Here is a 26,059-nt window from a genome sequence, read left to right as displayed (position 1 = left end):
CCAAACCTATAGAGAAGGAGAAGGTGGCGTTAGCACGCTGTTCTCTTTTGACTTATGCGACCCCGACCAGCCTATGTTTATCCCTTACGCAAGACCATTCTCTCTGCAAATTTAATTTGGGTGACGGTAGCCTCAACCTTGTTACCGCCAACTTTGAACAGACAGACATTATCTCTTATAGTATAGATGATATAGATACGAACAATAACTTGTTACAATACTTTATTTAACATGAAACTCGAGGACAACAATAAGTGAACGTTTACTAAGATGAACTTCTTCAGCGGTTAACTGTTACACATACGAGTGTTTACTCGAGCTATTGTTTTCACTAACTAGTGTTTATCACAGCTATTGTTTACACTAACTAGTGTTTATCACAGCTATTGTTTACACTAACTAGTGCTTATCACAGCTATTGTTTTCACTAACTAGTGTTTATCACAGCTATTGTTTACACTAACTAGTGTTTATCACAGCTATTGTTTACACTAACTAGTGTTTATCACAGCTATTGTTTTCACTAACTAGTGTTTATCACAGCTAGTTTTTATCACAGCTAGTGTTTATCACAGCTTGTGTTTACACAAACTACAGTTTATCACAGCAAGTGTTTATCACAGCTTGTGTTTACACAAACTACAGTTTATCACAGCAAGTGTTTATCACAGCTTGTGTTTACACAAACTACAGTTTATCACAGCAAGTGTTTACACTAACTAATGTTTGTCACAACTAGTGTTTACACTAACTAGAGTTCACATAAGTGAGTGTTGACACTTGAAAGTGTTGACACAAGTAAATGTTGTAGTAGAGAGAGGAGGTATACATGTGCATATATGTATTATGAGAGAAAGAGGAAGTATACACCTACGAGAGTGTGAATATGAGTAATATGTGTGAGGCAGGTATATACATGTGTGTGTGTGTATATATGTGTTGTCTATGACGGTTGCTGTGAAGAGACGTCATCCTTCACTTCTTCAAGCAACATATACAAGTCTGAAACTTAAGTTTGCTAGTTGTTCATAATTCCTTGACATCAAAGTTAAGGTCTCTAATGTTAGGGCTTCCTATAGACAACCAGGAAGAGTATGGTGCAAGGGCTTCCTGTAGACAACCAGGACGAGTATCGAGTTAGGGCTTCCTGTAGACACCCCTAAAAAGAGTATGGTGCAAGGGCTTCCTGTAGACGCCCGTGAAGAGTTTGGTGTTAGGGCTTCCTGTAGACGCCCATGAAGAGTATGGTGTTAGGGCTTCCTGTAGACGCCCATGAAGAGTATGGTGTTAGGGCTTCCTGTAGACGCCCATGAAGAGTATGGTGTTAGGGCTTCCTGTAGACGCCCGTGAAGAGTTTGGTGTTAGGGCTTCCTGTAGACGCCCATGAAGAGTATGGTGTTAGTGTGGTTGTCCCTGATGAAGAAGACGAAGGGGCGGTCACACCTGAACACTCTGGGTCCAGGGCCGCTTTTGAAGATGATGAGTGTGGCAGCAGCAGCCTCGGAGCCCTCCTCGTTCACCTCCACCACGGCCTTGTGGATGACGGTGTTCACACTCAGGTTGGTGCCCCGAACATAGTTGGTGAGATCACTGCGGCTTGAGAACAGGTCTTCGATCCCCAGAGCTTCTAGGGCCTGTCAGGAAGATAGGAAGCGTGGTGAACACTAAGAACATGTCAGACGGGTGGGTGAACACTAAGAACATGTCAGACGGGTGGGTGAACACTAAGAACATGTCAGACGGGTGGGTGAACACTAAGAACACGTCTGTGAGAAAGGTTGGTGAACACTAAGAACATGTCTGTGAGAAAGGTGGGTGAACACTAAGAACATGTCTGTGAGAAAGGTGGGTGAACACTTTGAACACGTCTGTGAGAAAGGTTGGTGAATACTAAGAACACGTCTGTGAGAAAGGTGGGTGAATACTAAGAACATGTCTGTGAGAAAGATAAGTAGGTTCTTGAATACTAAGAACACGTCTGTGAGAAAGATAAGTAGGTTCTTGAACACTTAAGAACACGGCTGTGAGAAAGATAAGTAGGTTCTTGAATACTAAGAACATGTCTGTGAGAAAGATAAGTAGGTTCTTGAATACTAAGAACATGTCTGTGAGAAAGGTGGGTGAACACTAAGAACATGTCTGTGAGAAAGGTGGGTGAACACTTTGAACACGTCTGTGAGAAAGGTTGGTGAATACTAAGAACACGTCTGTGAGAAAGGTTGGTGAATACTAAGAACACGTCTGTGAGAAAGGTGGGTGAATACTAAGAACACCTCTGAGAGAAAGATAAGTAGGTTCTTGAACACTTAAGAACACGGCTGTGAGAAAGATAAGTAGGTTCTTGAACACTTAAGAACACGGCTGTGAGAAAGATAAGTAGGTTCTTGAACACTTAAGAACACGTCTGTGATGAAGATGAAAATGCTGTTGAACACTAAGAACTTGTCTGTGAGAAAGAAAAGAAAGTTCTTGAACACTAAGTACTAAGTTCATCCTTACATGTCAGTAAGGAAGAACAGAAGATTGTTAAGTACAAAGAACACGTCTTTGAAGAACATGAGATGATTGGTGAACTCTAAGAAGTGGCTCAAACCAACAGTATGGAGCTGACAACATTTTTCTGTAAGACTAATACAAAACATTTTTAACACAGGGTGTCACCAATCATGGTAGTGTTGTGTCCACTACACCAACAGTATACCACCACAGTCACCAGTCATGGTAGTATTGTGTCCACTAAACCAACAGTATACCACCACAGTCACCAGTCATGGTAGTGTGTCCACTACACTAACAGTATACCACTAAAGTCACCAGTTAAGGTAGTTTTATGTCCACTACACCAACAGTATACCACCACAGTATATCACCATTCATCGTAGTGTTGTGTCCACTACACCAACTCAGACCCCTCAAACAAACTCAGTTTTCTTGATATAAGGGGTCTGAGTTGGTGTAGTCGGTTGAGACGTACGAGTTATAGCAGCTGCGCGAACACCTGTACTCTCTGGGTTCGATTCAACTACAGGGAGGGTGTCTATTTGTCTGCATACATACACACACACACACACACACACACACACACACACACACACACACACACACACACACACACACACACACACACACACACACACACACACACACACACACACACACACACACACACACACACACACACACACACACACACACACACACACATATATATATATATATATATATATATATATATATATATATATATATATATATATATATATATATATATATATATATATATATATATATATTTTTTTTTTTTTTTTTTTTTGGCGCCTCCCTCTGTGCTCTCAAAAAGAAGGACGAAGGAATCAGGCCAATCGCTGTTGGCAACACTCTCCGACGCCTGATTGCCAAGGCTGCTGAAACCAATCCAGCTAGGATTTGGAATCCCCCAAGGCTGTGAAGCGGCTGCCCATGCAGCACGAGCATACATCACCAACATTTCTGATGAAAAGGCCCTGCTCAAACTGGACTTTAAGAATGCCTTCAACATGGTCAGAAGAGATGCAGTACTTTGTGCCGTACATCGCCATTTCCGGCCCCTCTACCCGTTCATACTATCGTGCTACAGTGGTGAGTCAAAACTGCTCTTTGGTGAACATGAAATCAGATCATGTGAAGGTGTTCAGCAAGGTGATCCTCTTGCTCCCCTTCTTTTCTACTTAGTCTTAAAATAAATCACCGAAAGCTTGTCCAGCGAGTTCAACATCTGGTTTTTGGATGATGGTACTATAGCTGGCACCATAGACCACCTCTTGTCAGATATCAGGAAAATAAGGGAGCAAGAAGTAAGCCTGGGTCTCGTCCTGAACCATTCCAAGTGTGAAGTAGTCTCCTCCAACCCAGACATCGTAGCTAGAATAAGGTCTGCCTTGCCTGGAGCCCATGTCATTAGGGCCGAGAACAGCACCCTCCTTGGAGCTCCCCTCGGGTCTAACGCCATTGAGGAGATCCTCGACAAGAAAATCGCAGACCTTAGGAGGATGGAAGACAGAATAGGTGACATCGATGCCAACGATGCTTTTTATCTCCTCACCAAATGCCTATCCCTTCCGAGGCTAACCTATTTTCTGAAATGCGCCCCATCTTACGACAACCCAAAGCTTGACGAGTATGACCTCCTACTGAAGACCATGCTGGAAAAAGTTGTTAACCTCTCCCTCAACGAATGCCAGTGGAAACAAGCCACTCTTCCTGTCAGGCTCGGTGGCTTGGGTGTCCGCACCGCCACCCAAATTGCTGTCCCAGCCTTCCTGTCTTCCTCCTCAGCATCAAATGACCTGGTTAAGGAAATTCTACCTGACACCCTGAGTGATGTAGCGGGGATACAGGATCCCCACTACACGGAATGCGACACGAAATGGGGTGCCATGACAGACCAAGCACTCAGACCAACCATGCCGAAAGCCAAGAAACAACCCTTACAGTCCCCAAGAGGGCATTTGAAGGCATAGACGACGTTGGTCTCTTTTAAAGCGTTCTGCTTTGTGTCTGGAGAGTTTCTCATGAGTAGACTGGCCGTTTTTCTGGTTTTATAGTAAATCGTCAGTTGTATCCTCTGATTTTTGTCTCCAAAAAAGCTCCAAAAAACCCAGTATATAGGCAAGACAACTACATCTCTTTCTAGGCGTTTAACGATGCATAAGCAACAGGGCTCCATTAAGGAACATATAATCTCTTCCCACAACCAAACCATCGCCAGAGAAATCCTAGTAAACAACACAGAAATCATCGATAGATACAGCGATAGCAGGCGGCTTGACGTTTGCGAGGCACTACACATTAAAAATTCAACACAAGCAATCAACAGCCAATTAATGCACAACTATATTCTACCCACCTCAAGACTCCGCTCCAATATAGAAGCATCAAGAAATATGGACCAATAGGCTTTCTACAATCACTTCCATTCAATACCCATTGTTTCGTGTTCTGTCTTGTGTTGATGAAATTAATACCCTATTAATGCCACCTCACCCCATCCACCTCACTCAAATGTAGATTTAAACAAATCGGAGATGTGTAAGTTATATTCAGTTGTGTATATGTAAACTAAAGTCTTTGAAAATGTAATCAGTTTTACGAAACGCGCTCAAGTGTCGCGTCAGACTAGAAATAAAAATGAATTTTGGAGAATTGATTTTTGAATTACCACCAACAGTGAAAAGAAATGTACGAAAGATCGAGAAAATTCATGTTAGAATTATTAATCTTACTTTTTCGGTCATATTTAATAATATATGTCTACAGGAAAGACTGCTACCAAAATATACTAATATATATATATATATATATATATATATATATATATATATATATATATATATATATATATATATATATATATATATATATATATATATATATATATATATATATGTCGTACCTAGTAGCCAGAACGCACTTCTCAGCCTACTATGCAAGGCCCGATTTGCCTAATAAGCCAAGTTTTCATGAACTAATTGTTTTTCGACTACCTAACCTAACCTAACTTTTTCGGCAACCTAACCTAACCTAACCTATAAAGATAGGTTAGGTTAGGTAGGGTTGGTTAAGTTCGGTCATATATCTACGTTAATTTTAACTCCAATAAAAAAAATTGACCTCATACATAATGAAATGGGTAGCTTTATCATTTCATAAGAAAAAAATTAGAAAAAATATATTAATTCAGGAAAACTTGGCTTATTAGGCAAATCGGGCCTTGCATAGTAGGCCAAAAAGTGAGTTCTGGCTACTAGGTACGACATATATATATATATATATATATATATATATATATATATATATATATATATATATATATATATATATATATATATATATATATATATATATATGTCGTACCTAGTAGCCAGAACGCACTTCTCGGCCTACTATGTAAGGCCCGATTTGCCTAATAAGCCAAGTTTTCATGAATTAATATATTTTCTCTATTTTTTTCTTATGAGATGATAAAGCTACCCATTTCATTATGTATGAGGTCATTTTTTTTTATTTGAGTTAAAATTAACGTAGATATATGACCCAACCTAACCAACCCTACCTAACCTAACCTAACCTATCTTTATATTTAAGGTTAGGTTAGGTAGCCGAAAAAGTTAGGTTAGGTAAGGTTAGGTAGGTTAGGTAGTCGAAAAACAATTAATTCATTAAAAACTTGGCTTATTAGGCAAATCGGGCCTTGCATAGTAGGCTGAGAAGTGCGTTCTGGCTACTAGGTACGACATATACATATACATATATATATATATATATATATATATATATTATACATATATGTATATATGTATATATGCATATATATGTATATATATGTATATATATGTATATATATGTATATATATATATATATATATATATATATATATATATATATATATATATATATATATATATATACATATATATACATATATATACATATATATGCATATATACATATATACATATATACATATATGTATAATATATATATATATATATATATATATATATATATATATATATATATATATATATATATATATATATATATATATATATATATATATATATATATATGTCGTACCTTGTAGCCAGAACGCACTTCTCAGCCTACTATGCAAGGCCCGATTTGCCTAATAAGCCAAGTTTTCATGAACTAATTGTTTTTCGACTACCTAACCTAACCTAACTTTTTCGGCAACCTAACCTAACCTAACCTATAAAGATAGGTTAGGTTAGGTAGGGTTGGTTAAGTTCGGTCATATATCTACGTTAATTTTAACTCCAATAAAAAAAATTGACCTCATACATAATGAAATGGGTAGCTTTATCATTTCATAAGAAAAAAATTAGAAAAAATATATTAATTCAGGAAAACTTGGCTTATTAGGCAAATCGGGCCTTGCATAGTAGGCCAAAAAGTGAGTTCTGGCTACTAGGTACGACATATATATATATATATATATATATATATATATATATATATATATATATATATATATATATATATATGTCGTACCTAGTAGCCAGAACGCACTTCTCGGCCTACTATGTAAGGCCCGATTTGCCTAATAAGCCAAGTTTTCATGAATTAATATATTTTCTCTATTTTTTTCTTATGAGATGATAAAGCTACCCATTTCATTATGTATGAGGTCATTTTTTTTTATTTGAGTTAAAATTAACGTAGATATATGACCCAACCTAACCAACCCTACCTAACCTAACCTAACCTATCTTTATATTTAAGGTTAGGTTAGGTAGCCGAAAAAGTTAGGTTAGGTAAGGTTAGGTAGGTTAGGTAGTCGAAAAACAATTAATTCATTAAAAACTTGGCTTATTAGGCAAATCGGGCCTTGCATAGTAGGCTGAGAAGTGCGTTCTGGCTACTAGGTACGACATATACATATACATATATATATATATATATATATATATATATATATATATATATATATATATATATATATATTATACATATATGTATATATGTATATATGCATATATATGTATATATATGTATATATATGTATATATATATATATATATATATATATATATATATATATATATATATATATATATACATATATATACATATATATACATATATATGCATATATACATATATACATATATACATATATGTATAATATATATATATATATATATATATATATATATATATATATATATATATATATATATATATATATATATATATATATATATGTCGTACCTAGTAGCCAGAACGCACTTCTCAGCCTACTATGCAAGGCCCGATTTGCCTAATAAGCCAAGTTTCCATGAATTAATTGTTTTTCGACTACCTAACCTACCTAACCTAACCTAACCTAACTTTTTCTGCTACATAACCTAACCTAACCTATAAAGATTGGTTAGGTTAGGTTAGGTTAGGTAGGGTTGGTTAGGCTCGGTCATATATCTACGTTAATTTTAACTCCAATAAAAAAAAATTTACCTCATACACAATGAAATGGGTAGCTTTATTATTTCCTAAGAAAAAAATTAAAGAAAATATATTAATTCAGGAAAACTTGGCTTATTAGGCAAATCTGGCCTTGCATAGTAGGCTGAAAAGTGCATTCTGGCTACTAGGTACGACATATATATATATATATATATATATATATATATATATATATATATATATATATATATATATATATATATATATATACATATATGTATATATGTATATATATATATATATATATATATATATATATATATATATATATATATATATATATATATATGTGTATATGTCGTACCTAATAGCCAGAACGCACTTCTCAGCCTACTATTCAAGGCCCGATTTGCCTAATAAGCCAAGTTTTCATGAATTAATGTTTTTTCGTCTACCTAACCTACCTAACCTAACCTAACCTAGCTTTTTTTGGCTACCTAACCTAACCTTACCTATAAATATAGGTTAGGTTAGGTTAGGTAGGGTTGGTTAAGTTCGGTCATATATCTACGTTAATGTTAACTCCAATAAAAAAAAATTGACCTCATACATAGAGAAAAGGGTTGCTTTATCATTTCATAAGAAAAAATTTTTAGTAAATATATTAATTCAGGAAAACTTGGCTTATTAGGCAAATCGGGCCTTGAATAGTAGGCTGAGAAGTGAGTTCTGGCTACTAGGTACGACATATATATATATATATATATATATAAATATATATATATATATATATATATATATATATATATATATATATATATATATATATATATATATAACTGAAAACTCACACCCCAGAAGTGACTCGAACCAATACTCCCAGAAGCAACGCAACTGTCCGAGTGCCGGCGGTGGGGTGGTTCAAATAGCCTCGGCTATCACCTCATTATGTCCGGTCGTGATGGTCAAGTGGATTAAGGCGTCTTGTACATACCAGTTGCGTTGCTTCTGGGAGTATTGGTTCGAGTCACTTCTGGGGTGTGAGTTTTCAGTTGCATATTGTCCTGGGGACCATTCAGGCTTGTTCGCATATATATATATATATATATATATATATATATATATATATATATATATATATATATATATATATATATATTATATATATATATATATATAATGCCCAAGATTACCATCCGAGTGCCGGCGGGGGAGTGGTTCAAATAGCCTCGGCTATCACTTCCTTTTGTCCGGTCGTGATGGTCAAGCGGATTAAGGCTTCCCTGTACATACCAGTTGCGTTTGCTCCTGGCAGTATGGGTTCGAGTCACTTCTGGGGTGTGAGTTTTCAGTCGCATATAGTCCTGGGGACCATTCAGGCTTGTTTGCATTTGTGTTCCTCACGTGTTGCCCCAAAGAATGAGGTGATTTGATAAAATGCTATGCCCAAGATTACCATCCGAGTGCCGGCGGGGGAGTGGTTCAAATAGCCTCGGCTATCACTTCCTTTTGTCCAGTCGTGATGGTCAAGCGGATTAAGGCGTCCCTGTACATACCAGTTGCGTTTGCTCCTGGCAGTTTGGGTTCGAGTCACTTCTGGGGTGTGAGTTTTCAGTCGCATATAGTCCTGGGGACCATTCAGGCTTGTTTGCATTTGTGTTCCTCACGTGTTGCCCCAAAGAATGAGGTGATTTGATAAAATGCTATGCCCAAGATTACCATCCGAGTGCCGGCGGGGGAGTGGTTCAAATAGCCTCGGCTATCACTTCCTTTTGTCCGGTCGTGATGGTCAAGCGGATTAAGGCGTCCCTGTACATACCAGTTGCGTTTGCTCCTGGCAGTATGGGTTCGAGTCACTTCTGGGGTGTGAGTTTTCAGTCGCATATAGTCCTGGGGATCATTCAGGCTTGTTTGCATTTGTGTTCCTCACGTGTTGCCCCAAAGAATGAGGCGATTTGATAAAATGCTATGCCCAAGATTACCATCCGAGTGCCGGCGGGGGAGTGGTTCAAATAGCCTCGGCTATCACTTCCTTTTGTCCGGTCGTGATGGTCAAGCGGATTAAGGCGTCCCTGTACATACCAGTTGCGTTTGCTCCTGGCAGTATGGGTTCGAGTCACTTCTGGGGTGTGAGTTTTCAGTCGCATATAGTCCTGGGGACCATTCAGGCTTGTTTGCATTTGTGTTCCTCACGTGTTGCCCCAAAGAATGAGGTGATTTGATAAAATGCTATGCCCAAGATTACCATCCGAGTGCCGGCGGGGAAGTGGTTCAAATAGCCTCGGCTATCACTTCCTTTTGTCCGGTCGTGATGGTCAAGCGGATTAAGGCGTCCCTGTACATACCAGTTGCGTTTGCTCCTGGCAGTATGGGTTCGAGTCACTTCTGGGGTGTGAGTTTTCAGTCGCATATAGTCCTGGGGACCATTCAGGCTTGTTTGCATTTGTGTTCCTCACGTGTTGCCCCAAAGAATGAGGTGATTTGATAAAATGCTATGCCCAAGATTACCATCCAAGTGCCGGCGGGGGAGTGGTTCAAATAGCCTCGGCTATCACTTCCTTTTGTCCGGTCGTGATGGTCAAGCGGATTAAGGCGTCCCTGTACATACCAGTTGCGTTTGCTCCTGGTAGTATGGGTTCGAGTCACTTCTGGGGTGTGAGTTTTCAGTCGCATATAGTCCTGGGGACCATTCAGGCTTGTTTGCATTTGTGTTCCTCACGTGTTGCCCCAAAGAATGAGGTGATGTGATAAAATGCTATGCCCAAGATTACCATCCGAGTGCCGGCGGGGGAGTGGTTCAAATAGCCTCGGCTATCACTTCCTTTTGTCCGGTCGTGATGGTCAAGCGGATTAAGGCGTCCCTGTACATACCAGTTGCGTTTGCTCCTGGCAGTATGGGTTCGAGTCACTTCTGGGGTGTGAGTTTTCAGTCGCATATAGTCCTGGGGACCATTCAGGCTTGTTTGCATTTGTGTTCCTCACGTGTTGCCCCAAAGAATGAGGTGATTTGATAAAATGCTATGCCCAAGATTACCATCCGAGTGCCGGCGGGGGAGTGGTTCAAATAGCCTCGGCTATCACTTCCTTTTGTCTGGTCGTGATGGTCAAGCGGATTAAGGCGTCCCTGTACATACCAGTTGCGTTTGCTCCTGGCAGTATGGGTTCGAGTCACTTCTGGGGTGTGAGTTTTCAGTCGCATATAGTCCTGGGGACCATTCAGGCTTATTTGCATTTGTGTTCCTCACGTGTTGCCCCAAAGAATGAGGTGATTTGATAAAATGCTATGCCCAAGATTACCATCCGAGTGCCGGCGGGGGAGTGGTTCAAATAGCCTCGGCTATCACTTCCTTTTGTCCGGTCGTGATGGTCAAGCGGATTAAGGCGTCCCTGTACATACCAGTTGCGTTTGCTCCTGGCAGTATGGGTTCGAGTCACTTCTGGGGTGTGAGTTTTCAGTCGCATATAGTCCTGGGGACCATTCAGGCTTGTTTGCATTTGTGTTCCTCACGTGTTGCCCCAAAGAATGAGGTGATTTGATAAAATGCTATGCCCAAGATTACCATCCGAGTGCCGGCGGGGGAGTGGTTCAAATAGCCTCGGCTATCACTTCCTTTTGTCCGGTCGTGATGGTCAAGCGGATTAAGGCGTCCCTGTACATACCAGTTGCGTTTGCTCCTGGCAGTATGGGTTCGAGTCACTTCTGGGGTGTGAGTTTTCAGTCGCATATAGTCCTGGGGACCATTCAGGCTTGTTTGCATTTGTGTTCCTCACGTGTTGCCCCAAAGAATGAGGTGATTTGATAAAATGCTATGCCCAAGATTACCATCCGAGTGCCGGCGGGGGAGTGGTTCAAATAGCCTCGGCTATCACTTCCTTTTGTCCGGTCGTGATGGTCAAGCGGATTAAGGCGTCCCTGTACATACCAGTTGCGTTTGCTCCTGGCAGTATGGGTTCCAGTCACTTCTGGGGTGTGAGTTTTCAGTCGCATATAGTCCTGGGGACCATTCAGGCTTGTTTGCATATATAAATATATATATTTATATATAAATATATATATTTATATATAATATATTTATATATAATATATATATATATATATATATATATATATATATATTTTATTAAATATGACCGAAAAAGTAAGATTAATAATTCTAACACGAATTTTCTCAATCTTTCGTACATTATGCTTCACTGTTGGAGGTAAATCAAAAATCACTTCTCCAAAATTCATTTTTATTTCTAGTCTGACGCGACACGGGCGCGTTTCGTAAAACTTATTACATTTTCAAAGACTTCACAAATACACAACTGATTAGAACTTGCGTTTCCCTGATTTTATATCTACATTTGAGTGAGGTGGGAAGGGTGATGTGGCATTACATTTGAGTGAGGTGGGAAGGATGATGTGGCATTAGAGGATATTAATAGGGTATTAAAAGTATCAACACAAGACAGAACACGAAACAATGGATATTGAATAGAAGTGTTTGTAGAAAGCCTATTGGTCCATATTTCTTGATGCTTCTATATTGGAGCGGAGTCTTGAGGTGGGTAGAATATAGTTGTGCAATAATTGGCTGTTGATTGCTGGTGTTGACTTCTTGATGTGTAGTGCCTCGCAAACGTCAAGCCGCCTGCTATCGCTGTACCTATCGATGATTTCTGTGTTGTTTACTAGGATTTCTCTGGCGATGGTTTGGTTATGGGAAGAGATTATATGTTCCTTAATGGAGCCCTGTTGTTTATGCATCGTTAAACGCCTAGAAAGAGATGTTGTCTTGCCTATATACTGGGTTTTTTGGAGCTTACAGTCCCCAAGTGGGCATTTGAAGGCATAGACGACGTTAGTCTCTTTTAAAGCGTTCTGTTTCGTGTCTGGAGAGTTTCTCATGAGTAGGCTGGCCGTTTTTCTGGTTTTATAGTAAATCGTCAGTTGTATCCTCTGATTTTTGTCTGTAGGGATAACGTTTCTATTAACAATATCTTTCAGGACCCTTTCCTCTGTTTTATGAGCTGTGGAAAAGAAGTTCCTGTAAAATAGTCTAATAGGGGGTATAGGTGTTGTGTTAGTTGTCTCTTCGGAGGTTGCATGGCTTTTCACTTTCCTTCTTATGATGTCTTCGATGAAACCATTGGAGAAACCGTTATTGACTAGAACCTGCCTTACCCTACAGAGTTCTTCGTCGACTTGCTTCCATTCTGAGCTGTGGCTGAGAGCACGGTCGACGTATGCGTTAACAACACTCCTCTTGTACCTGTCAGGGCAGTCGCTGTTGGCATTTAGGCACATTCCTATGTTTGTTTCCTTTGTGTAGACTGCAGTGTGGAAACCTCCGCCCTTTTCCATGACTGTTACATCTAGAAAAGGCAGCTTCCCATCCTTTTCCGTCTCGTAAGTGAAACGCAGCACGGAACTCTGCTCAAATGCCTCCTTCAGCTCCTGCATCGAAGGTTTCATCGAAGACATCATAAGAAGGAAAGTGAAAAGCCATGCAACCTCCGAAGAGACAACTAACACAACACCTATACCCCCTATTAGACTATTTTACAGGAACTTCTTTTCCACAGCTCATAAAACAGAGGAAAGGGTCCTGAAAGATATTGTTAATAGAAACGTTATCCCTACAGACAAAAATCAGAGGATACAACTGACGATTTACTATAAAACCAGAAAAACGGCCAGCCTACTCATGAGAAACTCTCCAGACACGAAACAGAACGCTTTAAAAGAGACTAACGTCGTCTATGCCTTCAAATGCCCACTTGGGGACTGTAAGCTCCAAAAAAACCAGTATATAGGCAAGACAACAACATCTCTTTCTAGGCGTTTAACGATGCATAAACAACAGGGCTCCATTAAGGAACATATAATCTCTTCCCATAACCAAACCATCGCCAGAGAAATCCTAGTAAACAACACAGAAATCATCGATAGGTACAGCGATAGCAGGCGGCTTGACGTTTGCGAGGCACTACACATCAAGAAGTCAACACCAGCAATCAACAGCCAATTATTGCACAACTATATTCTACCCACCTCAAGACTCCGCTCCAATATAGAAGCATCAAGAAATATGGACCAATAGGCTTTCTACAAACACTTCTATTCAATATCCATTGTTTCGTGTTCTGTCTTGTGTTGATACTTTTAATACCCTATTAATATCCTCTAATGCCACATCATCCTTCCCACCTCACTCAAATGTAATGCCACATCACCCTTCCCACCTCACTCAAATGTAGATATAAAATCAGGGAAACGCAAGTTCTAATCAGTTGTGTATTTGTGAAGTCTTTGAAAATGTAATAAGTTTTACGAAACGCGCCCGTGTCGCGTCAGACTAGAAATAAAAATGAATTTTGGAGAAGTGATTTTTGATTTACCTCCAACAGTGAAGCATAATGTACGAAAGATTGAGAAAATTCGTGTTAGAATTATTAATCTTACTTTTTCGGTCATATTTAATAAAATATGTCTACAGGAAAGACTGCTACCAAAATATACTAATGTTAAAGTGCACGACCCAGCAGCAAGGAATCAAGCCTTCACGATAAAATATCGCCAGGATCTGATTCGTGATCAGATATACAAGGCAGAGAATGAAATCAAAGACAACAAAACGCAACTACTTCATGCTACAAACGAGTGGAGAAATAGCAACATCGACCATAGTATCCGTACCCGCATTGAACAACACCTCGACATCCTCACAGACCAACATCACCTCAGCACTGAAACAAGGATTATCAAGAAACTAACAACATTATATGGAGGACCTATGGCAATTCCACGACCAAGAGATGGCTTCCTGAACCTTGCAGGAATTAACCTCACTGAGGACCAAGTCACTCTCCTAAATCTGGGCATAAACTGTCATGTTATGTCCAGACCGAGTGAAATGGCCCGGAAAGTGGAGTTGGAAAGTCTGTTGGACGACATATTCGACCTCGAGACACAAAAGAAGGTCACTACCAAAGATACCTTACAAGCAGAACTTATTGCAGAAGGAGGAAAGAATCGAGGCAACTACAGAAGCACCATACTGTCCCCCGAGCTTAGAGCGGCAGCTAAAAGCCTTCGTGAGAACAAGGAGATAGTTGTCAGGAGAGGTGACAAGTCGCCAATATATGTCATTCTTAAAAAAGACGAATATCTGGCGAAAATGAACATCATACTCTCTGACCAAACTAAGTTCCAAAGGGTAACGAAGGACACTACAGCCGAATTAAAAGCAAAGGTCAACAAACTGATCGAAACTGTGAACGCCAAGAAATCCGGACTCCACCTGCCAAAGATCATTGTGGAATATAAACCTGGATATGCGTATGGAAATGTCAAGACGCACAAGCCTGGAAACCCACTTCGGCCAATCATTAGCCAGATACCCACACCCACGTACAGATTGGCGAAGCGACTCAACGGCCTGCTGACTCCTTATGTTCCTTGCGCCTTCAGCCTGAAGTCTCCAAAGGAATTTGTGGACTTACTGCGGGGCGCACGGGCCACAGGGATAAGAGCCTCGTTGGACGTAGAATCGCTGTTTACCAACGTACCTGTGGACGAGACAATCGGAATGATAGCCGACAGAGTGTATCGTGATCCAGCCTGTACTCCTCTTGACATGCCAGAAAGTATTCTGAGGAAACTACTCCAAGCTTGTACTAAAGAGGCACCCTTCTTGAGCCCGGATGGGCACATGTATAAGCAAGTAGATGGGGTCGCTATGGGTTCTCCCCTAGGCGTCCTGTTTGCAAACTTCTACATGGGTACCATCGAGCAAAAAGTCTTAGTCGACATGAACTTGAAACCGGCCATATACTGCAGGTATGTTGATGACATTTTTACACAGGTACCTGATGTCAGACATCTGCAGGAGCTGAAGGAGGCATTTGAGCAGAGTTCCGTGCTGCGTTTCACTTACGAGACGGAAAAGGATGGGAAGCTGCCTTTTCTAGATGTAACAGTCATGGAAAAGGGCGGAGGTTTCCACACTGCAGTCTACACAAAGGAAACAAACATAGGAATGTGCCTAAATGCCAACAGCGACTGCCCTGACAGGTACAAGAGGAGTGTTGTTAACGCATACGTCGACCGTGCTCTCAGCCACAGCTCAGAATGGAAGCAAGTCGACGAAGAACTCTGTAGGGTAAGGCAGGTTCTAGTCAATAACAGTTTCTCCAATGGTTTCATCGAAGACATCATAAGAAGGAAAGTGAAAAGCCATGCAACCTCCGAAGAGACAACTAACACAACACCTATACCCCCTATTAGACTATTTTACAGGAACTTCTTTTCCACAGCTCATAAAACAGAGGAAAGGGTCCTGAAAGATATTGTTAATAGAAACGTTATCCCTACAGACAAAAATCAGAGGATACAACTGACGATTTACTATAAAACCAGAAAAAACGGCCAGCCTACTCATGAGAAACTCTCCAGACACGAAACAGAACGCTTTAAAAGAGACTAACGTCGTCTATGCCTTCAAATGCCCACTTGGGGACTGTAAGCTCCAAAAAACCCAGTATATAGGCAAGACAACAACATCTCTTTCTAGGCGTTTAACGATGCATAAACAACAGGGCTCCATTAAGGAACATATAATCTCTTCCCATAACCAAACCATCGCCAGAGAAATCCTAGTAAACAACACAGAAATCATCGATAGGTACAGCGATAGCAGGCGGCTTGACGTTTGCGAGGCACTACACATCAAGAAGTCAACACCAGCAATCAACAGCCAATTATTGCACAACTATATTCTACCCACCTCAAGACTCCGCTCCAATATAGAAGCATCAAGAAATATGGACCAATAGGCTTTCTACAAACACTTCTATTCAATATCCATTGTTTCGTGTTCTGTCTTGTGTTGATACTTTTAATACCCTATTAATATCCTCTAATGCCACATCATCCTTCCCACCTCACTCAAATGTAATGCCACATCACCCTTCCCACCTCACTCAAATGTAGATATAAAATCAGGGAAACGCAAGTTCTAATCAGTTGTGTATTTGAGAAGTCTTTGAAAATGTAATAAGTTTTACGAAACGCGCCCGTGTCGCGTCAGACTAGAAATAAAAATGAATTTTGGAGAAGTGATTTTTGATTTACCTCCAACAGTGAAGCATAATGTACGAAAGATTGAGAAAATTCGTGTTAGAATTATTAATCTTACTTTTTCGGTCATATTTAATAAAATATGTCTACAGGAAAGACTGCTACCAAAATATACTAATATATATATATATATATATATATATATATATATATATATATACATATATATATATATATATATATATATATAGATATATATATATATATATATATATATATATATATATATATATATATATATATATATATATATATATATATAGATAGATATATAGATAAATAGATAGATAGATATAATTACATTAATGTACGTTTGTTTTGATTATCCATTTTTATTTCAATTGTGCCTACTATAGGAGCATTCTAGTGTATCAAATACATGCATGCTGCTACGGTACCCCTAGATACGTTTCCAGTGCTGTTAGATACACAAGCTTTGCTGTACCAGATAGATCACAAACTGCACCTCACGTCGCTGGAAGACAGGAGAGTTTGGAGAGACATGATCACCAACATACAAAATTTTCAGGGGAAGAAAAAAGGTTGACAATGATGCATTATTTAACATGGGTGATACACGCTCAAGGAGACAAGGGTGGAAGCCGAGTATCCAAATGAGCCACAGAGACATTAGGAAGAACTTTTTCAGTGTCAGGGAAGTTAGTAAATGGAATGCACTAAAATGTGATGTGGTGGAGGCTGACTCCATACACAGTTTCAAATGCAGATATGATAGAGCCCAGTAGACTCAGGAATCTGTACACCAGTTGATATACAGTTGAGAGGCGGGACCAAAGAGCCAAAAACTCAAATTTGTACACCCCTCACCTATATTTACTCAAAGAATGCAAATTAGTGAGTACACACACACACACACACACACACACACACACACACACACACACACACACACACACACACACACACACACACACACACACACACACACACGCACACACACACACACACACACACACACACACACACACACACACACACACACACACACACACACAGAGGAAATTCTTCAGGAGTCAGAGAAGGAAAAAGACTTGGGGGTTGATATCACGCCAGACCTGTCTCCTGCAGCACATATCAAGCGGATAACATCAGCGGCATATACCAGGCTGGCCAACATACGAACGGCATTCAGAAACTTGTGAAAAGAATCATTCAGAACTTTGTATACCACATATGTCAGGCCAATCCTGGAGTATGCAGCCCCAGCATGGAGTCCATATCTAGTTAAGGATAAGACTAAACTGGAAAAGGTTCAAAGGTTTGCCACCAGACTAGTACCCGAGCTGAGAGGTATGAGCTACGAGGAGAGACTACGGGAATTAAACCTCACTTCGCTGGAAGACAGAAGAGTTAGGGGGGACATGATCACCACATTCAAGATTCTGAAGGGAATTGATAGGGTAGATAAAGACAGTCTATTTAACAAAAGGGCAACACGCACAAGGGGACACAGGTGGAAATTGAGTGCCCAAATGAGCCACAGAGATATTAGAAAGAACTTTTTTAGTGTCAGAGTGGTTGACAAATGGAATGCATTAGGGGGTGATGTGGTGGAGGCTGACTCCATACACAGTTTCAAATGTAGATATGACAGAGCCCGATAGGCTCAGGAATCTGTACACCTGTTGATTGACGGTTGAGAGGCGGGACCAAAGAGCCAGAGCTCAACCCCCGCAAACACAACTAGGTGAGTACACACAATGTACACATATGTACACATAAGAAATTGTGCACATAAGAATGTACACATAAGAAATTCCAGGAGGTCTTCACCTTAGAGTAAGGAGAAATTCCAGAGAACAGAGAGGGAATAGTTAACCAGGAACCACTAAAAAAGTTTGAGATTACCAGTGGGTAAGTAAGGAAGTTTTTACTAGAGATGGATGTGACAAAGGCTATAGGCCCGGATGAAATCTCCCTTTGGATACTAAAGCAAGGAGCAGAAGCATTGTGCCTGCCACTCTCTATAGTGTATAGCAAATCACTGGCAACAGGGGGAACTGCCATAAATTTGGAAAGCAGCTAATGTAGTCCCGATATACAAGAAAGGGGATAGACAGGAGGCACTGAACTACAGGCCAGTGTCCCTAACCTGCATACCATGGATGCTGATGGAGAAGAATGCGTGAAGAAAGCTAGTGGAACATCTGGAGCGAAAGAACTTTGTAACACAGCATCAACATGGGTTCAGGGATCGCAAGTCCTACCTCACAGGGTTAATGGAATTCTACGACCTGGCAACAAAAATCAGGCAAGAAAGAAAGGGGTGGGCAGACTGCATAATTTTGGATTGTCAGAAAGCCTTTGACCCAGTGCCACACAAGAGGCTAGTGAAAAAGCTGGAGATGCAGGCTGGAGTGAAAGGGAAGGTACTCCATTGGATAAGGGAGTACCTAAGCAACAGAAGACAACGAGTCACTGTGAGGGGCGAAGTCTAAGATTGGCGAGACGTCACAAGTGGAGTCCCGCAGGAGTCAGTCCATGGACCTATACTGTTTCTGATAAATGTAAATGATCTCCCAGAGGGTATAGACTCGTTTCTCTCAATGTTTGCTGACGATGCAAAAATTATGAGGAGAATTGAAACAGAGGATGATAGTAGGAGACTACAAGATGACCTACGCAGACTGAATGAATTCTCCAACAAATGGCTGCTAAAGTTCAACCCGAGTAAATGCAAAGTAATGCAACTAGGCGGTGAAAACAGGAGGCCAGACACAGGATACAGAATGGGAGATAATGTGTTTCGTGAAACGGACAGAGAGAAAGATCTAGGAGTTGATATCACACCAAACCTGTCTCCTGAAGCCCACATAAAAAGAATTACGACTGAGGCATATGCGAGGCTGGCTAACATTCGAACAGCCTTCAGGAACCAGTGTAAGGAATCATTCAGAATCTTGTGTACCACATATGTAAGACCAATCCTGGAATATGCGGGCCCAGCATGGAGCCCGTACCTTGTCAAGCACAAGACGAAGCTGGAAAAAGTTCAGAGGTATGCCACTAGACTAGTCCCAAAACTAAGAGGCATGAGTTACGAGGAAAGGCTGCGGGAAATGCACCTCACGACACTGGAAGACAGAGGAGTAAGGGGATACATGATCACAACCTACAAAATCCTCAGGGGAATTGACAGGGTAGATAAGGATAAACTGTTTAATTAACATGGGTGGTACGGGAATAAGGGGACACAGATGGAGACTGAGTACCCAAATGAGCCACAGGGACGTTAGAAAGAAATTTTTCCAGTGTCCGGGTAGTTAACAGATGGAATGTCAATGTAAGTATAGTATGCTCATGTAAAATGTCTGTGTAAGTATAATATGGTCATGTAAAGTGTCAGTTTAAGTATAATATGGTCATGTAGAGTATGTCAGTGTAAGTATAGTATAGCCATATAAAGTGTGCATTTAATACAGTATTCGACTATATATTTTAGTAACTAAATGTGGGAGGCCTTATCTTTATGGATGATACCTAGACAAGCAGATATGGACATGGATGAACACTCCTCGTGGTTGAGGCTGGCATCAACACATGTACTGGTTGTGCCAAGTAGTTGTTAACTGTGCTTCTTCTTCTTCAATTACACCTGTCATAGTGCACTCACAAATAATAGCAGTAACCTAATATGACAGCTATATCAGGGAACTATTATAATTTTTTAAATAAAGATCTGAGAATATTGCTCACCCTATTTTGTCTCGACTAGTGTTCTAACCGAATCACCCTATATCTACCTAACATAACTGGCCAGGAATGTAGAGATAATAAGAGGGTTTCGGTAAGGACACCTCCCTGATTTGTAGACAAAGATCGTGTTGATAATGGGAGCACTTTACAACCTATAACACAGTTTTCCAAGGGAAAATTTTTTGGAGCTCGATTTGCCCTGGTGAGACGTGTTAACTTTAAATGACGACTCACTGTGGCCTTCTCCCACTGATGCCTTCTCTGTTTTGTCTAGATGTCATCACGAAGGTTAGAGGGCCCACATTTACTCTATTTTGGTATTGATAATTAAGTTGATTAAATGAAAATATTTTTATGATGTTTACAGTCCAAAGACTGATGTATTAAGAATGTTTCCTATTATTTGGGGGTAAAATTAATAGCGACATGTGGCAATGATACTCCCCGTTTTCTACTGAAGAAAATAATCTGTGCTATATCTTCTATGAGTTAATTTGTTTATTACAAAAAAGGCAGCAATATTATCTGCATAATGTATTAAAAGTTAGTAAATGGTATCGGTTTTCCGACAAGTATACTATGACCATGTAAAGTATGTCATTGTAAATATAGTATGATCATGTAAAGTATGTCATTGTAAATATAGTATGATCATGTAAAGTATGTCAGTGTCTCTATAAGTATTCTCAATATTTATTAGGCTTTTATTCATATCATCTATGTTGAGGTAACTTGTATTACAAGTTAGGTTTTGGGTCAGGATGGCTCAGAGTCTTTTAATCCTGTACACTCGTGACAGAGAATATATTAATGTTTTAACATTAAAGCTTCGTTCCATCAGCTTGGCCAAAACATCTTTCTAGTCTAATTATGCAGCCCCTCTTCCTGTTTTGGTAGTACTTATAGTAACGATGAGCACCATAGTACATATATCGACTTACAACGCAAACCTAAAGTAGAAATCTGTTCTATTGAATTTGGACGAACCGGAAAAGGTTTTGTATCTATGTTGCTAAGACAACCTAAACTCACCTTATCAAACATTCCTAGGACTAATACACGCTAACTGAGGCCTAATATAGTACATATGTGTGCTATACTACGCATAGGAATATTTAAAAAAAATTGCTTAATTTTATTATAACTATATAATGAATAGTACCAAATTCTACTATATAATTGCTTAGCACGTCAATATTTATACTATGGTGTACATAGCTACAATAACTACTGTCTAAACAGGAGGATGGGTTGAATTATGATATATTTTATTATTTTCTGTCTAAAATAACTATGTTTTAAATTTCAGGGAAATTGATTGGTTAATAGCAAAACTACACTTATAAATATATAGAATCGGGTCCAAGAACTAACTTCTGATGAACTTTTAAGATATATCTGCTCAAGTCTGTAGAGTTTAATTATATCCGTAAGAACTCTTTTAAGACTGCAGCGAGGATTAAAACTGAAAAAAATCGGCCATAAACTAGTCGCTGACAAATTTCGGTCTTTAAATGGACTTTGAAAAAATTTGGTCTCAAATTGAACTCTGAAAAAAATCAGCCTGAAACTATGTGACAGAGCGATGACTTTTTGGGAGTTTGCTAAATACAGTGGTCAGCAGCAGTGACTTTTGGGAGTTCATTCAATCTGGTGGTCGGCAGCGAGAATTTTTTTGGGAGTTCACTCAATACCATGGTCTGCAGATATGATCTTCCCCCCAAAAAAATAAATAAAAAATTATTGCTAAGCTGTCAATCCTACTACTATAGACCTCCAGGAAGTACCAATAAGTAGTGCTGGACCACCAGGAAGTATCAATATGTAGTGATAGACCACCAGAAAGTTAATTTTGTATTATTGAAGTTGGACAAACCTAAAACTTCTTTACCCGAAATAAACTTTACCTGAATTTACTTGAGGGACACTAACACTCTAGTGGCCTCGACGAGGACAGGAAGCAGGTGACTTGTCAAACGAACCCACAATTGTCCTGGTGATTTTTCAAGCTGGATTTTAAAATTCAAAATAGTTTTGGGATTTACGAAATCGGCGGGTAAGCGGTTCCGTGGATTTATTACCTGAGGGTCAAAAAGCATCTTCAGTTTTGTGTTCCACAATGTGACTTATTGAGCTTGAACCCGTTGCTCCTTGTTTGTCTTACATCTGACCTTTGAAGGAATTGTCTGGATAAACAGCTTTTAAATTTGTTAAGTATTTTAATAAGTGTCGATGAGATCCGTCCCGCGAAGCCTGGTCTGTAGTGTTGATAGCCCTGTGACCCCTCAACCCTTACTGGTAAGACAGCTCATGTCTTAGTATAAGACCTTACCAAAACAAACCTCCACCAGCAATCCTAGGCCTAACACAGTACACACACACATATATATATATATATATATATATATATATATATATATATATATATATATATATATATATATATATATATATATATATATATATATATATATATATATATATATATTATTATAAGTGTAATACACTCTATAGTAAATCACTTCTTTTCTTCACCTTAAAAGTACGAAAATGAGTTTTGGAGAACTCCTATTTCAATTAAGCCCTGATGCTAGGAAAATAGTTAGAGGGATAGAAGCCCTAAACCAGAAAATAATAAATACAGAATATGCGGTCATATTCAATGAAACATGTTTGAAAGAAAACCTGCTGCCAGTATACACCAATATAAACCCACATGACCCAGCAGTCCGCAATACAGAGTTTACCTATAGGTATAGGCAAGAGCTCATTCGGCATCAACTAAACAAGAGGAAGGAAGCCCTCCAAACCTTTATAGAGCAGGCGGAGCATCTGTTAAACAAATGGACCCAGTACGACATCCCTATCCAACTCAAGCAAACCATCAACAGTGAACTATTTAACCTGAAACAACAACATAAAACTCTTGTAGAAACAAAAACACTCCGTAAGTTAACATCCCTAAACGGTGGACAGCTAAAAATCCCTCGTCCTAAAGATGGCTACTTTAACCTGACTTCTTATGATCTTACCCAGGACCAACGAGACCTCTTAAATCTTGGTCTAAATTGTCAATTCTTATCTAAACCAAAGATGCATCAAAAACGCCTGGAAATCGAAATGCTTCTGGACGATATCCATAAGCTAGAAGACAACAAAAAAGTCATCACCACTGACACACTTCAAGCTGAACTACTTGCAGAAGCAGGGAAAAAACGAGGAACATATTCATCTACAATCTTAACCCCACGACTCAAAGAAGCAGCGAAACAACTAAAAAATCTGAAAGACGTAACAATAAGAAAAGCCGACAAAACAGCAGCATATGTATTGATTCCTACCCATGAATACATGAACAAAATTAGCGACATCCTAAGTGACGACTCCAAATTTCAACGAATCACGAGGAACCCCGTAGAAGACCGTAAGCGGAAAGTAAACAAAACAATTACAGCAATCAACGCAAAGAAAGGTAGTGTGCATTTCAATAAACTTCAAGGCGACTATGGCTTAGGATATGCCTACGGCAATGTTAAGACGCATAAACCAAGTAACCCACTACGCCCTATAATCAGCCAAATACCAACCCCAACTTATCACCTGGCAAAGAAACTCAATGAACTCCTAACTCCATACACTCCAAGTAAGTTTAGTCTACAATCATCAGCAGATTTCCTAGAATTGATCAAATCTACCCAGCCCGATGGAATCATCGCTTCCCTGGACGTTGAATCCCTTTTTACCAACGTCCCAGTCGACACAACCATAAGAATGATACTGGACAGAGTATACAGAGACGAGAGCACCCCCAAATTAGACATACCTGAGCCACACTTGAAAAGTCTTCTCGATGCATGTACAAAGGAAGCCCCTTTCATCAGTCCACAAGGAGACATGTATTTACAAATAGACGGAGTAGCAATGGGCTCCCCCTTAGGAGTTTTATTTGCTAATTTTTATATGGGAACCATCGAAGATAGGGTCTTCAGTAGCAGACAAAAACCAACTGTATACTGCCGTTATGTAGATGACATATTCGTAATAGTAAAAGACTCAGATGAACTAACTGACCTAAAAAGACACCTAGAGAGAGAGTCAGTACTCCGATTTACACATGAAAATAGTGAAAATAACAGTCTGCCATTCTTGGATGTACTAATAACAAAAACAGGAACCTCTTTAAGCACCAACGTATATACCAAGCCCACCAACATAGGATTATGCCTGAACGGTAGAAGTGAGTGCCCCCAAAGATACAAAGCCAGTGTTCTCAATGCTTATATTCGTCGAGCGCTTACCCACTGCTCTGAATGGAGCAACGTGAGTAGAGAGTTTGAAAGAGTAACTCAGGTATTGGTGAACAACGGATATAGCAACGCGGAAATAAACGCTGCTATAAGAAGACACTTGGACCGTTGGTATAATTCAGAACCTAGAACAGAAACCACAACACCCCCAATAAAATTATATTACAAATCAACCATGCACAGTGAACATATAAAAGAGGAAAGAATAATGAAAGAAATAATCCGTAAAGAAGTAAAAAGCACTACTCCTAACCAAAACATAAACCTGATAATATTCTACAAAACCAAGAAGACTTCCGAACTCCTTATCAAAAACAGCCCGAAGCCGACGGAGAACCCTCTACAGCAGTCAAGCGTTGTATACATGTACACTTGCCCCCACGAAGGATGTAACCTTCAATGTAAGTACATAGGTATGACGTCAACCAAGCTGACGAGGCGTTTGACATGCCATCTTCAATCTGGTGCCCCTAGGAATCACATGAGACAAGCCCATGACATTACTCTAACAAGAGAAATGTTGAACAAGAATACTTGCATAATAGACAAAACCCAAGATTCAAGAAGATTACAAATTCTTGAGGCAATTCACATAAGAATAGAGCGACCTACCATGAACACCCAAATCACGGAACTATTTACTCTACCCACCATGAGAGTAAGGACAAGACAAGAACATATCGATGCCAACACAGAAGACAATGTCCAACATAACAGGCCAATTACACTGGATTAATCTTTGTGTTTAGATAGGAGATGCCTCGTATGGGCCAATAAGCCTTCTGCAGCCCCTATGTTTATCCCTTATGTATCCCCCATGTTTTCACCTTCATTGTATTATCACCTGACCTAATGCGGGTATAAAATCAACTAGTATTGTAAGATCTGTTCACTTGAGAATGAACCATGGAGGTTCGAAACGTCGTGCAAATTATACAAATAAGT

General features: G+C 39.5%; 1 protein-coding gene across 1 annotated transcript in view; it reads right to left on the bottom strand.

The window, feature by feature from the left end:
- Positions 1 to 205: 205 nt before the first annotated feature.
- Positions 206 to 26,059, bottom strand: part of LOC123751038 (leukocyte elastase inhibitor-like) — a 54,493-nt gene continuing 28,639 nt past the window's right edge. The window contains exon 6 of the mRNA XM_069323906.1: positions 206 to 1,634. Coding sequence (XP_069180007.1) covers positions 1,362 to 1,634 — 273 coding nt within the window. The 3' untranslated portion in view covers positions 206 to 1,361. The remainder of the gene's footprint in view (positions 1,635 to 26,059) is intronic.

The sequence above is a fragment of the Procambarus clarkii genome, chromosome 13 (assembly GCF_040958095.1).
Source record: "Procambarus clarkii isolate CNS0578487 chromosome 13, FALCON_Pclarkii_2.0, whole genome shotgun sequence".
Lineage (NCBI taxonomy): Eukaryota > Metazoa > Arthropoda > Malacostraca > Decapoda > Cambaridae > Procambarus > Procambarus clarkii.
Note: the sequence above shows the minus strand (reverse complement) of the source record. Positions and strands in the feature narration are given on the sequence as shown.